The sequence below is a fragment of the Littorina saxatilis genome, linkage group LG3, assembly GCF_037325665.1.
Source record: "Littorina saxatilis isolate snail1 linkage group LG3, US_GU_Lsax_2.0, whole genome shotgun sequence".
In the NCBI taxonomy this organism is placed as follows: Eukaryota; Metazoa; Mollusca; class Gastropoda; order Littorinimorpha; family Littorinidae; genus Littorina; species Littorina saxatilis.
This window is the reverse complement of record NC_090247.1, coordinates 13,543,042-13,559,501: the sequence shown is the minus strand read 5'-3', so window position 1 is coordinate 13,559,501 and position 16,460 is coordinate 13,543,042. Positions and strand designations below refer to the sequence as shown.

The following is a 16,460-nucleotide window of genomic DNA, read 5'->3' as shown; positions in this document are numbered from 1 at the left end:
AAACAATGTCATCAGACTCAAGGAGGAGATGCTTCTTGCCATGTCGCGAGTCTAACGCTACTTTCCTGAAAGAATTGTTTCTGTCGGAGTCCTTCAGTCTGCGTTGTAGGGACCTGTCTCTGATGCTAGCTACAGTTTCTTTGATGGTGTGCAGATCATATCCGGAATGTTCAGCCAACGACAGAAATTGTTCGTCTTTACTTTCCTCACTCTCCTCCGAACACACCGTGTCACACTCGTTGTTGTCGACTGCCACGCAAGTGGCAGTTTGCGTGGCAGTGGTTTCAGGGTCAGGAATGTTGATGTCCTTGCTCCTATTGTCGTGGTCACGCGTTTCACGTGCAGATGGAGAAGGGGGTGTGTCGCTCTGCTGCGTTACACTTTCTTGATCGTGAAGGCCTACTTCATCGGCGGATTCAACAGTTGGTTTTGAGAATGGTGGCGAAAAAAAAAGTTCTAGTGAAAATAAACTTGCCTCTTTCTCCGCAACGTGACGTGTTTCATGTCGCTGCTGGGCTCGTTTGTGGTTCCGTCGAAGCTGGCTAGGAGGTTTCCGTCTGTACGAGTTGACTGTGTGCTGTTGTTGTTGGTCGCCATTTTGGGGTGGGCTGGTTGAAGACAGTCGGATAACAATGGTAGTGTTTTCCTTTTCAGCGATGCATTTGCACGACGTCAGTGTGTTCTCTGCCAGCAGGACGCCGAATAGGTTGTCCAAAGCTGTTGGGAAGCCAACAACTGGAGACATGGTGGAATAGAAGCAGAAAAACTTTCAAACAAGCGAGAGCTTTCCAATTTCTTCCTGTCGGCAGCAGGTCTCGCGAGCGAGGGCGAGAGAGAGAGAGAGAGAGAGAGAGAGAACGAACGAATGGTTTACTGCGTAGGCCGTTGGCCCATTGCAAAACGGGAACAGTGGGCTTGGGAAATAAACAAAAAAATCGGGGGGAAAACACAATAGTTGGAAAGTCCGACTGTTGGAATAACGCGTCACGAATACCGTATCGATCGCGGTTAGGCTTTTCTCGAAACGTCTTTTTGTACACTTGATCATTCATGCGACCGACAGTAAGTTCATCAACCAAGCGTGGTCCTGATTGCAGCAGCGATGATGAGAAGGTCTTGCGTCAGCCTTTCCTTGATGTCCACCAGTTGGTCAGGCTGGAGGGGAGGCTCCTTGTGAAAGACAGTTCCAAGCCCTCAACTTCGTCTGTGTCCACAGCTTGCTACGACTGCAGTGCTCGATATGCCAGTGAGTCACTGCCTGACATGAGGAGTCATACACGAGGATCAAGTCATCTGACTTAAAATACAGCATGTCCTCGTTTCTGGAATCAGGGACGACTTTCGTCAAGCAGTTATTACGACCGTGGTCACGGAGCAGTGTTTGTTTTGGTTTGTCAAAAACCTCACCAACTTTGTTCCCGAGTGTCTGCACACAGTGACCACAATTGTCAGCTGTATGTTCCGCTTCACTGAGGCTTGTTGGGTCTTCATACTTTGCGACTGGTGAAAACACAAAGCCTTCTTTTGGTCTTGGAAAACTTACACCTCTAGAAAAACTGACACTTGTACACGCATCGTCTTTGCAAGCCACATCATGTAGTTCAGTGTTGTTGTTGTCACAGCTGACCAGTTCACCCACATTCACTGCCATCCAGTGACACACTGCTCGGATAAAGCGCTCCACGTATTTCACGTGTAGGCAACAGCGATATGTCGTGCCGTGCAGCAGTGTACGAGCTTGTGTCAAAGTTTCCAAACAACATGTCAGGCCTTCCACTCTCAGTAGTTGAAACTACTGACACTAAATTGCCATTGCTCTCCGCACTTGACTGAACATTCATATTCACATTCAATTCCGAACTTGCCTGTTTCATGTTTGTCTCATGTTTTTCTTCTCTGTGTGCTGCACGCTGCTCTGCCCTCTGTCTGTCTCTTCTGATTTGACACGGAGCTTTCTTTCTAAACACAGTAGTGTGTCCGCCATTGTTGTTTTGCTGTGGTGTTGTCAGTCAAAGTATAACCACGGTTGACTTCCCCTCCGATTTAATCTTCCATGAAGAAAGTTCATTTTCCCCAAACAGGACGTCGAGTGATGCTCTAACAGCAGCTGGTAGTCCAGTTACTTCCATTTTGCAAGTAGGAATTGACATTTTGAGCGACAAATCTCAGAGCAGAAAATTAATCGACGGCCTCGTCACGTGAGGAGAAGAGAGAGAGAGAGAGAGACACACACAGAGAGCGAGAGAGGCAGACAGACATACAGACAAGCAGACAAAAAAAAGGATGAGAGAGAGAGAGAGAGAGAGAGAGAGAGAGAGAGAGAGAGAGAGAGAGAGAGTGTGTGTGTGCGACTATGCCTCAAAACATGTGAAAGCATCAAACGAATTAAGTTTTTAATAAACATGAAATAAATCGAATTGCTCGTGTTTTTGTACGAACAACAGCTGTGATTTCATAAAAGCGATGTTGCGCAATAAGGAGTCAGTCAGGCATTGCTGCATGAACATCAACATCTGCGGGTTAGCAATCGACAACGAAAAAGGAAAACTACTGAAACAGCTTTTCGAAATTATGGAAGTGTAGCTAGGTTATGATAGCGAAAGCCAACACAACAATGAACAGCTTGTACTTACCTCCGAAGGCACATACGTATATATGTCTTTGGGATATTTTCTCTTATGCATTTATTTTTTTTGTTGGGCACAAGTCACGCTGTGTAGACACTCGGAGAGACCAATTAATGAAAAATACTGACAACTCTGGGCACAAGAGATAGGGGAAGAGAGCGAGACAGCGAGAGGGGGGGGGGGGTGAGAGGGGGAGGAGAGAGGGGAAGAGAGAGAGAGGGGGAGAGGGGGAACAGGGCCGGACCAAGTTCGTTTGAGGGGGGGGGGGGGGTTCCAACTGAAGGCAGGGGTCCCGGGGCCGCCGAGGCCCCGCCGGGGTGCAGGGGCAACGCCCCGCTGGGGGGTCTGGGGGGCAAATCCTCCCAGAAGCCGAGAAAATTTTGCATTTGTGAGGTCATTTTTTGGTCTTTCCTTGCAATTGGGAATCAAAATTACACATTTTCAACAGTAACAAAATATTTCATATATTCATTTACCATAGTGGTTCAGTGGAATAATCCCAAAGACATATACAGGGGTGTACCTTAACTTTTTTTGCTACCGGCCAGGGGGGCCGGTAAGTCAAAAATTGAACCGGCCCCCCCAAATCCCAACCGGCCCCCAACTTGCCGGGATTTCTTACAACCGCCCCAGCGGCTCGTCGCGTGCTAACCACATACACAAAAGACGTACATTCATACTTATAATGCATACATGTGGATTTGCACTACTAATAACTACCACAAACACACACAAAACTTGATGACTAAAATGCTATGTTTTAATATAATGATAATTAACCTTGTTTTAATAAAGAATTTAAAATAAAAGCCGCCACAAAGAAACAAGAAATCAAAACCACATTCACACCCTGTCACACACTAAACCTCACTAAAAGTTACCCCCTTTATGTACCCCCTACCACACAATTTACAAAGTAATTTACTATGGAACTTTACTTACCACATAAACACACACTACAAAAGAGTAAATCAGCATTTTTTTTAATTTAAATTATGTTTTTTGTTGTATAAAACCAAGTATAAAAAGCTGACTACAAACAAAAAAAATTTCTAAGTTGCTTTCTTGTTTTGTTTCTTTTTCTTTATGTCTGTGTTATTAATATTACTGTAAAAGTTGCATACCAGCCAAATTTACCACAGCTTAAGTCATAAATAATAAAAAGCATTACATTTCATTTCTATTTCCTAATGAAAACAAACAGATGTTCAGATTTCCTGATCCTAGAATTGTTCACAGGTGATCTTTATACTTTTGATTCAGCAGAGTTGCAACCCTTGTCCTATTGTTGAAAGTCTGTCTTTTCTTCTTTATCACATATAGTGGATCGGGTTTTTTTTTAAACTTCCTTATTTGAAGGGAAATAATTGACAGCAGTAGTACTGTCACTACTTGTACTAAGTTGGTCAGCAAAGCTGGTGTTAACATATTTGGGAAAACGGTCTCAATGAGTATCCCTGCAGTCAATGACATAATTATATACATTTCCCAGAAACTGGATCAGTGGTACAAAGCAGGCACACCAAAGGAAAAATACAGAGGGCTAAGGGGAATATGTTTGCTCTGGATGGGCGGTCAGATCAAAGGCAGATCTATGCATTGTAAAAGCTGGTTGGCCTTGAGACCTGGGTCAATGACCCTTACTTGCAATCTGAACACAGCTGCCTGTCGAGACACTGACCTTCTTACTCGGGGTCAATGACCGAGTTTTTATCTGAGAGGAAACTGTTTTACAACATGTGAAAGTCTCTGAAGGATTGGTGAGCGCAGGATAAGATAAGAGAGGGGGTGAAGTGAATAGCGCAAAGAGGGGGGACGGAGGGGGGTTTAACTATTTTGACTGCTGATGCAATCGCCAGCGGCTCGTGGCACTGGAGGGGTGATGACACGGTCAAGTGAGGCGGAGGGGGGTAGCTGTCTAGCCAATGTGTCTGGCCTTGATTGGTGGTAGTCCTGAGTCCTTCTCAAAGTGGGGGAAGGGGGGGGATGAGTGGGCAGTAGAGAAGTGACAGATTTTGAGATCGCCCGCAGAGATATTTGTTCGCCGGCCGTTCCGATTGACTACGTTGCCTAATGACTTTGTACTTCAGCGAAATTTGAACCCGCCCGGCGGGCGATTTCAGAGGAATTTCGAACCCGCCCGACGCGATTTGAAGTCGCCGGGGGCGAGCGGGCGAGCGCCAAAACTCACCCCTGCATATATGCCTAGTAAATAAGTCTGACAGGACTCTTTACTTTGAATATTACTATGATGATGGACTTATAACGGGGAGGGCAGGCCGTTGTCGACTTGATGTTGTTCATAATTTGAAATAGTTTTGGAAGACCAAATAAACTGAGGGAGTTGGGGGAAGAGCTTAAAAAGTCCACTGTTTTTTTCTCTGAGAGGTACATTGGATGGCCAGGGGGGGGGGGGGGTTCCGGAACCCCAGGAACCCCCCCTCCCCCCCCCCCCCAGATCCGGCCCTGGGGAAGAGAGAGAGGCAGGCGGACAGACGACAAAAAAAAGGATGAGAGGGAGAGTGTGTGTGTGTGTGGGTGCATGCGTGCGTGCGTGTGTGTTTGTGTGTGTGATGTGTGTGGTATGTGTGTGTATGGGATAATATGTTCCCAAATTTGCATTTTTTTTATAATAAATTTGCAGAAAACAGTAAGTCCACTTCCTGCTTTATGCCTTTTTCTCAGTCAGACCAAAATAAAATGGCAGAAAGCAGTAACTAAGTCCATTAATGCCTTTAGCTACTTTTTTAACAAGATTTAAGTTGGGACATAATTTGGCAGAAAGCAGTATGTCCTATTACTGCCTTTTACAATTTTTTTTAAGTGAATGAGTTTTGTGTATTAATATGGCAAAAGGTAGCAAGTCCACAAAAAATCATTATTTCTAAGTGATGAATCAAATGTGGGTTTTTATATTCATAACAGAAACGCAAAACACTGCCCTGCATTTCATCAGTAAAAAAAGATATAATTTAAAGCTTTGCATTTCAATACATAGATGCAAACAGAAAAAGTTGATTTTCTCGAAACTATGTTTCATGGACTTGCTACCTCCTGCCTTTACACAGCAGTATGGCCGTCATATATATATATATATATATATATATATATACTAGCAGGGGGTTGGTGAGAGATAAAGAGAGAGACAAAGAGTATGTGTGTGTGTGTGTGCTTGCGTGCGTGCGTGCGCCGCGCGCGCGCGTATGTATGTATGTGTGTGTGTGTGTGTGTATGTGTATGTGTATGTGTGTGTGTGTGTGTGTGTGTGTATGTGTGTGTCTTTCTGAGAGAGAAAGGGGGGGAGAGTGAGAGAGAGTGAAGATAGTGATTTTGAGTGTTCGTCTGTTTTCAGGAGGATGCGCACGTCATTGTATCATATGGAGGTAAGAGCGACAGGTTGAACTGCCAAGCTTTCTTTATTTGTTTCTCTTTGGTTTGCTTTGGTTTGTTTTATTATTGGTTTTTACATTTAGTCAAGTTTTGACTAAATGTTTTAACGTAGAGGGGGGAATCGAGACGAGGGTCGTGGTGTATGTGTGTATGTCTGTATGTGTGTGTATGTGTGTGTGTGTGTATGTGTGTGTGTGTGTGTGTGTGTGTGTGTGTGTGTGTGTGTGTGTGTAGAGCGATTCGGAGAAAACTACTAGACTGTTCTTCATGAAACTTGACATGAGAGATCCTGAGTATGGTACCTCCAGACGTTTTTTTTCATTTTTATGATAAATGTCTTTGATGACGTCATATCCGGCTTTTCGTGAAAGTTGATGCAGCACTGTCACGCTCTCATTTTTCAACCAAATTATTGAAAGTTTGGTCAAGTAATTTTCGACGAAGCCCGGACTTTGGTATTGTATTTCAGCTTGGAGGCTTAACATCTAATTAATGAGTTTGCTCATTAAAGTTGTCGTTGAAATCGATTTTTCACAAACAGATTTATAATTGATTGCATCGTATTCTTCATCACATTCTGAATCTAACAATATATACATATGTCATGTTTACTCTTAAAATGTGATCACAATTAACGAAAATAGATTAATTAGTCTTACGATTAAAATTTAAGAAATCGATCCAAAAATGGTTTCATCTTATTCTTTATCATTTCCTGATTCCAAAAACATATAGATATGATAGGTTGTATTCAAAACAAGCTCAGATAGTTAACAAGAATACAGAAAAGCGCGCTTTCCTGCTTAGCACAATACGCTACCGCGCTAATCTGGCGTATCAATATCACTACGTTTTGCACGAGGGAGGTGAGCGATTTCCTTCACGCGGGGATTGACGAAGCGGCTGTACTGTCTTGGTGAAAAAGTACAGTGCGTTCAGTTTCATTCCGTGAGTTCGACAGCTTGACTAAATGTAGTAATTTCGCCTTACGCGACTTGTTTGTTTGTTTGCTTGTATATGAATTCACTTGATGATTTCGCGCTTCGCCGGGATGATCGCGAGACGGAGTATGAATACCCGGCTTCGCCGGGAAGAAGTAGAGCCGAATACCCGGCTTCGCCGGGTGAGTTGCGCACCGTACGCCTGCTTCGCCGGGTACCCGCGATTGACGCCACACGAAGGAAGGGAGATAAACGCGCAAAATACTGGAGAAGATAAGGAAGAGTTACTGGGAATGGATGTACAGAAAAACCATAAAAACCAAAATCGGTTCAGCGCTGCGCGCTCAGAGCACGTGTTGAAAATTTTCATCGGCCAGATTGTGTCCGGGGTCTACCTGAATATGTCCACCAAATTGGAAGCAGATCCATCGAGAACTTTGGCCGTGCATCGTGAACACACAGACAGACAGACAGACACAAGCCGTACATAGATATGTGCACATCCTAGATACTGGGTCACAACTATGGGACATGGACACCAGGAAAAAAAAGTAGGACTGAATTGAGTGAAATACTCTTTTTTAAGTGCAAAAGACATGCCTGTATCTTTTTCTGTCAAAGAGAGGACCTTTCATATCGGGGTTTCTTTAGAAATGACAATTAGACACATGCAGTACGCTCTATGTCGTGGGTTACATGGTTTCCACTTTAGGCTTCAATATCCCACAGGAAAGAACTTTAGCTCAGTTATTGCATGTGGCATGTGGACAACATTGATAAATAAATATGCAAACATGAAAGTTTGAAATTACAAGTTTCCATAAGTTAACTAGATCGAAGTAGAAAGTGGAAACCGTAACCCACGCAATTTCCAGGTGCAAAAGTTTTTCTTGTAGGTCAAATGTAGCAACTAGCCTTTTGGGCACCCTTTTGGGTTTTAATACATGATAGAAAGATTTAAGTGAGCAAAAAGTTTTCGATCTGTGCTCACTGGGTTTATGTGTATAGAGATAATACTGTCGTGAGTTACATGGAAACCATAGTTTGTAATGTCTTTTATTTCCAAAGAAAAGAACTAAAACTTGATTATTGCAATTTGCATGTGGACAACATTGATAAATAAATATGCAAACATGAAAGTTTGAAATTACAAGTTTCCATAAGTTAACTAGATCGAAGTAGAAAGTGGAAACCGTAACCCACGCAATTTCCAGGCGCAAAAGTTTTTTTTGTAGGTCAAATGTAGCAACTAGCCTTTTGGGCACCCTTTTGGGTTTTAATACATGATAGAAAGATTTAAGTGAGCAAAAAGTTTTCGATCTGTGCTCACTGGGTTTATGTGTATAGAGATAATACTGTCGTGAGTTTCATGGAAACCATAGTTCGTAATGTCTTTCCAAAGAAAAGAACTAAAACTTGATTATTGCATGTGGACTACATAGATAAATAACTATGCATACATGAAAGTTTGAAATTTTCAAGTTTCCATAAGCGACAATCCTAAATGAGAGAATTAATCGATTGTCGATCGTGCGTTGCAGAAGAATCGAAAATTTCATAATGGCGCCGATCATGAGAACACATGTGCTGCTCAAACTTTGCACCAGATCAAGCTTTAATCAGCAAAATATCGCAAAATTCGTCGATGAATATATGCTACAATTGTCAAAAAAGATTTTACAGGTCTCAAACAGTGAAGATACAGCGTGGTCTGTCGTGAGTTACGTCTCAAAAACCGGAAACGAATACGATTGGGTGGATAAATTCTCATTGTCTATTCACATGACCGGGTCAAACGTCATGAATGGAACTTTCCACGGTGTTCCCGCGATCTCACAACGCGTGTGTGATAGGCAATGCGGGATTTGTCGTCTGCTGTGGCCATGCTTTCGTGCATTACAGATGGAAACGAAACAAGGGTGGGGTACATTCAAGCGCGATTATAAGCTGAAATAAATTTGTTTCCTACCGTAGTGCTGTGTTTTGAAAACCTAAATGTTGTTGAAATAAATAAATAATGACTTTGAATAACTTTGAGGTTTCCTTTGTTCAGCAGATCGCATTATTTGATGAAGTTGAAACCGGAAACGACGGTAACCCACGATTACGTGTTTTCTTTGCCGATCAAACTCCCAGAAGAAGAAAAATAGATGTAATTCTTGAGTGTGTATGTCGAGAATAATCCTTCAGCTGACCCATAAACATCACAATAAAATTCACAGAGCTTTATTCTCCATTATGTACAGCTGCAACACAGACTGGTGTATTTTTGTCCCAGTTTTAGGTGCTGTTTTGGGGGCATTTTGGCTAAAAATTAAATCGTTTAAAACCCACAGCAATGTTTGGAAACCCAAACTTGGTTGTTACAGTAAGTCAAATCCATCCCCTTTGACATCAAAGCATCCCCTTTGTCATCCATTGCTCAGAGATATTGTGACAGTCATTCAAAGTTGACAACCCATAGTATTTCCCAGTATCTAGGACGTGCACATATAGATGCGTATTAAATGTGTAGTGTTTACGTACCTGTCTGTTTTCCTTGATGTATAAATTTACCTTGGTCGCCGGCCTATCTGTCTTATTGATACACACACACACACTAACATTAACACTAACACTAGCACACATGACTGCATTCAAGTCGTATCGCTTTCACTCGCATTTCAATATTTAAAACAAACAACGCCTGTAAATCTAGATCTGGTATGACACAGCAAGGCATGTACATGTAGCGTTCTTTCTGTGTGTGTTTCAGCTGGTATGACACAGCAAGCCATGTACATGTAGTGTTCTTTCTGTGTGTGTTTCAGCTGGTATGACATAGCAAGCCATGTACATGTAGTGTTCTTTGTGTGTGTGTTTCAGCTGGTATGACACAGCAAGCCATGTACATGTAGTGTTCTTTCTGTGTGTGTGTTTCAGCTGGTATGACACAGCAAGCAATGTACATGTAGTGTTCTTTGTGTGTGTGTTTCAGCTGGTATGACACAGCTAGCAAGCCATGTACATGTAGTGTTCTTTCTGCGTGCGTTTCAGCTGGTATGACACAGTAAGCAATGTACATGTAGTGTTCTTTGTGTGTGTGTTTCAGCTGGTATGACACAGCAAGGCATGTACATGTAGCGTTCTTTCTGTGTGTGTTTCAGCTGGTATGACACAGCAAGCCATGTACATGTAGCGTTCTTTCTGTGTGTGTTTCAGCTGGTATGACCCAGCAAGCCATGTACATGTAGTGTTCTTTGTGTGTGTGTTTCAGCTGGTATGACACAGCAAGCCATGTACATGTAGCGTTCTTTCTGTGTGTGTTTCAGCTGGTCTGACACAGCAAGCCATGAACATGTAGCGTTCTTTCTGTGTGTGTTTCAGCTGGCCAGCCTGGTGATCGTGCTGTCGGCAGTGACAGTGATCTTTTACACCCAGTGGTGGACGCTCCGACTCCCCGGACAAAACGCCGCACCACCACTGGCCCCTATAGACTCCGTCACTGCGCTGCGACACATGGTGTCATCACACAATGCCGTCATAGAGGGTAAGCCGTCACAGGGCGCCTACAACGAAGACAACGTCACAGCGCTGAGTAAACCGTCACAAGGGACCCACAAGGAAGACAACGTGACAGCGGGGGGCAAGCCGTCTCAGCCCCTTCTGGCCACTGACCGCTACATGATCTACGACTGCAAGGGGGCATGCGGCGGCTGGGCCGACCGGCTCAAGGGAATCGTCATTGCTTACGTCATCGCTAACCTGACTCATCGACGGTTCGGGATCCGGATCAACGACATCCCGTGCCCGCTGAGAGAGTTCCTGTTGCCCGCTGAGGTGCCCTGGGACTTGCCCGACTCATTGGACTTGAAGTCTGACGCCAAGATGTACAACAGGCTCGGGTCGGTGGCGTTTTACAACAGCATGCCGTCTGTCAACTTCAGCGAGGTCTTCACAGCACGCGTGACTCTCTTCAAGGCCAACCTGGACTACTTCGACCTGCTGAAGAAGAACGCGCGATACGAGAGACAGTTACAGTGGATGCGGCCCCTCACCAACGACCAGATCTTCGCGCGGATCTTCCACCAGCTGTTCAGACCGGCCCCACGTGTTGACCACGCTCTGCAGTCCGCGCTCGCCTCAGCCAAACCCTCCCCGGACGACAGGCTGCTGTGTGGGCACGTGCGCTTCGCCAGAAACTCGGAGATGTTGCACGACACCGTGAGGCGTCACACCACGGACCACGGACACACCGTGCTTCGCTTTCTGCAGAGTCTCGACCCCGCCAGTCCCCTGTTCAACGTCACCACCGCCACCGCCGCCCTCCCCCCTTCCAACGCCACCGCCACTGTTGCCCTACCCCCTTCCTACGCCAAGGCAGACAACTACCGTTTCTTCGTCACGTCCGACTCCAAGGTGTACATTGACCAGGCTGGGGAGGTGTTTGGCGCGCGCTTCGTCCGAACCAGCGGTCAGTTCGTGCACGTGGACAGTAAGGGCGGACAACGGGGACAGGAGTTGTGTGAGGGCTTCACCAAGGTGCTGGTTGACCAGCAGCTGCTGGCTCGCTGTGACGTGCTGGTGGTCAGTATGAGTGGTCTGAGTCGCCAGGCGGCCTACATCCGGGGCACGGACAGCGGACTGTATTGTATCCTGATGACGGGACAGCTCATCCAGTGTCAGCGGCGTCATCTCAGACAGCTGTATCACGTCATGGGGTAGACTGTGGGATTGGTGTGAGAGAGAGAGAGAGAGAGAGAGAGAGAGAGAGAGAGAGAGAGAGAGAGAGAGAGAGAGAGAGAGAGAGAGAGAGAGAGAGGGAGAATGAGAGAGGGAGAAAGAGAGAGAGAGGGAGAGAGAGAAAGAGAGAGAATGAGAGAGGGAGAAAGAGAGGGAGAGAGAGAAAGAGAAAGAGAGAGAGAGAGAAATAGAGCCAGCCCTCGCCCAGAGAGGGACTAATATAGGGGAAGGGCTCCCAATATGGACCGGCTCCTAATATGGACCACCTCCTGTTCTGACAAACTAACGGCGCTAGAGCGCTCAAAAAAGTTGTATTCGCTGTATTCACCCTCTCTGGATAACTTGCACATGTCAAAACAGTTGCAGAAACACAAATCTCAAAACCGTTAGGCTTTTTCTCTTTTTTTCACTTTTGGCAGCGTTCTATCTAAATTTGCCGCCTAAAACGGACTCGTTTCTGTCCACAGCCAAATTTTTTATCACACAAAAATTGCTATTTATGACAGCTAAGGCCGCATTGGTTACATTTTAGCAGTGTTGACCCCGAGTTTCTGCTGCAAACAAAAAATAATAGCAAAATCTCAAAGTATGTGCGAGTCCCCTAATACGGACCACCTTCAACAAATCGAAGAAAATAAAAGCTAAAGGCTAGTTTTATTAATTCATTAAGAAACTTGCTGGAAATAACCTATTATTAGCCCTCGAGATTTTAAACAAATGAGACTGTGCCAAAAGGTGACGTTTTCATGTCAGTATGTCCCAAATGACATCACCAGTACATTTTTCATTCTATCTAATCTGTTTTCGTTCTATTTTTTCTGATAACATGCGTTAACAATTGATTGCCAACTGGAATGGAAGAGCACAAAAAGTGTAACTTGATATGTAGTTTCTCTAGAGGGAAAAACATCTTCCACTTTCATGTCAGTGTGTCCCATGCAACATACATTTGCCAAACAGCTATGTGCAAGTAGATTATTTGTTAGTGGTATAGAAAATACTGATCAACAATTAAAGTCAGTTTTCACATTCATTTTCTACCTATTTCTTATTTGTTTATTCTGTTGGCAATGGTGAAATGTCAGCAATCGTGTGTCATTCGGGACAGTAGACATGACACCTGACCTTTTGGCACAGTCTCAAATATAACAAAAAGTATTTTTTTCGTGGAAGTTGATAATTTCACTTATTTTCACTCTGTTTAAGCTTTTTTAGTTTCCTGGTGTGCTTCAAATAATGATCTCATCAACCCGAAACAGATAAATCTAAAGCATAATTATTTGAATTAGTCTGACTTGTACACTAAGTTGTATCATGTTATTTTGAAGTATAGGGGGCTTTTTACAGTGATACGTGGACTGGGTGGCCGAGTGGTAACGCACTTGCGCTCGGAAGCGAAAGGTTGCGTGTTCGACCCTGGGTCAGGCCGCAATTTTCTCCCCCCCTTTCCTAACCTAGGTGGTGGGTTCAAGTGCTAGTCTTTCGGATGAGACGAAAAACCGAGGTCCCTTCGTGTACACTACATTGGGGTGTGCACGTTAAAGATCCCACGATTGACAAAAGGGTCTTTCCTGGCAAAATTGTATAGGCATAGATAAAAATGTCCACCAAATACCCGTTTGACTTGGAATAAAGGCCGTGAAAGGTGAATGCTCGCCTAATAGGCTACTGAGCTTTACTGGCCGATGTGAATGCGTTATATATATATTGTGTGTAAAAAATGTCTGTTTGTCTGTCTGTCTGTAAAAAATTCCATTTCAAACGGCAGAAATTAATATGTAAGCGCCTAGGGCTATATCTAGATTAGGCGCATAAAAATGATCACAATAATAATAATAATAATACGTGAAGGCCGCTTCACTGGTCCATATCAGGCGCCCAGGCGGGGATATAGCTCAGTTGGTAGCGCGCTGGATTTGTATTCAGTTGGCCGCTGTCAGCGTGAGTTCGATCCCAGGTTCGGCGGAAATTTATTTCAGAGTCAACTTTGTGTGCAGACTCTCTTCGGTGTCCGAACCCTCCCCCCGTGTACACTACATTGGGTGTGCACGTTAAAGATCCCACGATTGACAAAAGGGTCTTTCCTGGCAAAATTGCTTAGGCACAGTTAATAATTGTCTACCTATACCCGTGTGACTTGGAATAATAGGCCGTGAAAGGTAAATATGCGCCGAAATGGCTGCAATCTACTGGCCGTATAAAATTTCATCTCACACGGCATCACTGCAGAGCGCCTAGAACTGTACCCACGGAATATGCGCGATATAAGCCTCATTGATTGATTGATTGAATATGGACCCTTTGTGATTTTTTCTGTATTTAATTTTTGCTGAATGTCTGTCAAAGCTATTTCACTCTAATTAGGCCTAACGGTTAACCTGAGAGAGAAGGACTACCAAACACGAAATGAAACTTCTTCGCAAGAAAACAAGCTAGTTATCAGCATAAAACAACAAGTCGCGTGAAGCGATATCAAAACATTTAGTTAAGTGTCGACTTGATACAAAAACGTAAATAGAAATGTCGTCATCGAAATGAGTTTCGTTTCATATACGCCTATATATCCATTGTCTTTGTTTTGTTTTTTTGATTTTTTATGAAAAGATTATTGGGTGGTTTTTTTGTTTTGTTCTTTGTCGAACGTTTAGACAGTGTCGACCGGCCAACTTAATTTAACATAAAACAATCGACAAAGTAAATACAAATTAAGCAAAATACAACAGTAAACAGCGTAAATTCACCCCCCGCGGGTTAGGGGGAAGAATTTACCCGATGCTCCCCAGAATGTCGTAAGAGGCGACTAACGGATTCTGTTTCTCCTTTTACCCTTGTTAAGTGTTTCTTGTATAGAATATAGTCAATTTTTGTAAAGATTTTAGTCAAGCAGTATGTAAGAAATGTTAAGTCCTTTGTACTGGAAACTTGCATTCACCCAGTAAGGTAATATATTGTACTACGTTGCAAGCCCCTGGAGCAATTTTTTGATTGGTGCTTTTGTGAACAAGAAACAATTAACAAGTGGCTCTATCCCATCTCCCCCCCCCCCCTTTCCCCGTCGCGATATAACCTTCGTGGTTGAAAACGACGTTAAACACCAAATAAAGAAATAAAGAAAGAAAGAAAGCGTAAATTCGATACCATCAACCAAGCAAAAACATAACGTTATATAAATCTTGATGTTAGTAAAAACAACATGCAATAAAAATGCTCTGGCATGCACGCATTCATTTGTCAGTAATTTAAATTCGCTTTGCATCAAAGGGGGTTTTGCAAGCCATACGAATTCCGTAACAGCAACAAACAGACAGCAAAAAGAAAAGCAGCAATGGGAAGAAGCAACGGTGCCGTGCCAGTCAGCCACCAGTCTACTCTGGTGTCACCCTCTGGCCACGATGAGGCCTGGCATAGGTCTTCAGTCTACTCTGGTGTCACCCTCTGGCCACGATGAGGCCTGGCATAGGTCTTCAGTCTACTCTGGTGTCACCCTCTGGCCACGATGAGGCCTGGCATAGGTCTTCAGAGGGGCCAACAATCCCTAACAGTTACCCTTCCCAAAATCAATGTATTCAACTGTGCAAAAAGCTCAAGACCCTCCACGACTTTATTTACAAGCAGCAGATTTACGTATAGGATAAAGGAAGTAGCTTTGAAAGAAAGAAAGAGAAAGAGAGAGAGAGAGAGAGCGGGAGAGAGAGAGAGGACAGAGAGATCTTGAGAGCGAAACAGTGTGTGTGTGTGTGTGTGTGTGTGTGTGTGTGTGTGTGTGTGTGTGTGTGTGTGTGTGTGTGTGTGTGTGTGTGTGTGCAAAAACGAACATAATGCGCACGTGTGTAAGTAAATGTGCTTACGTTTACGTGTGTATCACGAGAAACCTTAACAGACACAGGACTATATTAGACAGACGGGCAGGTTCCGTAACAGAGCCTCTATATTTCACTCATAACATTTATTAGACACTGCCTGACAAATCTTTCCCCATAACCTCTCTCATGTTCTTTTGTTGTTTTTCGACTTAATAATAATGTCTCGATTTATGCGCAATGTAGTGACTTTTCCTCTGTTAACAATATGCATTAACTTTGTGCGAGTGTCTTATGTGCACTTATTGTTATGGGGGCGAGGACGCCCCCATTCTATACGGATAGTTTCGAGGTTGACCATGGGCAGCGCCATTTTGTTGTGAAATACGTCATCAGTTTGTGTACACAGGAAGTTGTGACATCCGTCACCCTATGGGAGGGGTGGAGGCAACATTGTTCATCTGTAGAAAGTTGTGAAATCCGTCACCCTATGGGAGGAGTGAAGGCAAAATTGGTCATCACAGAGTTTGTGTAACACAGGAAGTTGTGAAATACGTCACCCTATGGGAGGGGTGACGGCAAAATCGCAAAAACATGATAGGTCGCATTGTGCAGGGTCAACCGCAACAAACTCAAACCGAGCCATTCATACCGACATTTTTATTTCTTATTTTCAGCACAGGTGTAGGAAAAATCATGAACCAAAATGTTATTTATTTTCTAATTTAACATTTTTTTTTACAAATATGACCATGGTCTTTTAAACATACAGTGACATTAAACATTGTTATGTTAAAAAAAAAAGAAAAAAGAAAAAAAGCTTTTGTGCACAAATCAGAAAATACATTGTACATTTTACCTACAGGCCAAACAGTGTCTGTTGGCGGCAAAGGACCCAGCAAGTTGCTATTTTTAGATCGATTAAAAGTTGTCAAGGACAGGCGCTTACATTTGGATGTGTCCACTGATAGTAGGTTTGG

At 43.7% G+C, this 16,460-nt stretch overlaps 1 protein-coding gene across 1 annotated transcript; it reads left to right on the top strand.

The window, feature by feature from the left end:
* The first annotated feature begins 5,982 nt into the window (after positions 1-5,982).
* On the top strand, positions 5,983-15,476 carry LOC138961668 (uncharacterized). Its single transcript, XM_070333342.1, has 2 exons — positions 5,983-6,010; positions 10,325-15,476. The coding sequence occupies exons 1-2, from the start codon at positions 5,984-5,986 to the stop codon at positions 11,660-11,662; spliced, it is 1,365 nt and encodes a 454-aa protein (XP_070189443.1). The 5' UTR covers position 5,983; the 3' UTR covers positions 11,663-15,476.
* The last annotated feature ends 984 nt before the right edge of the window (positions 15,477-16,460 follow it).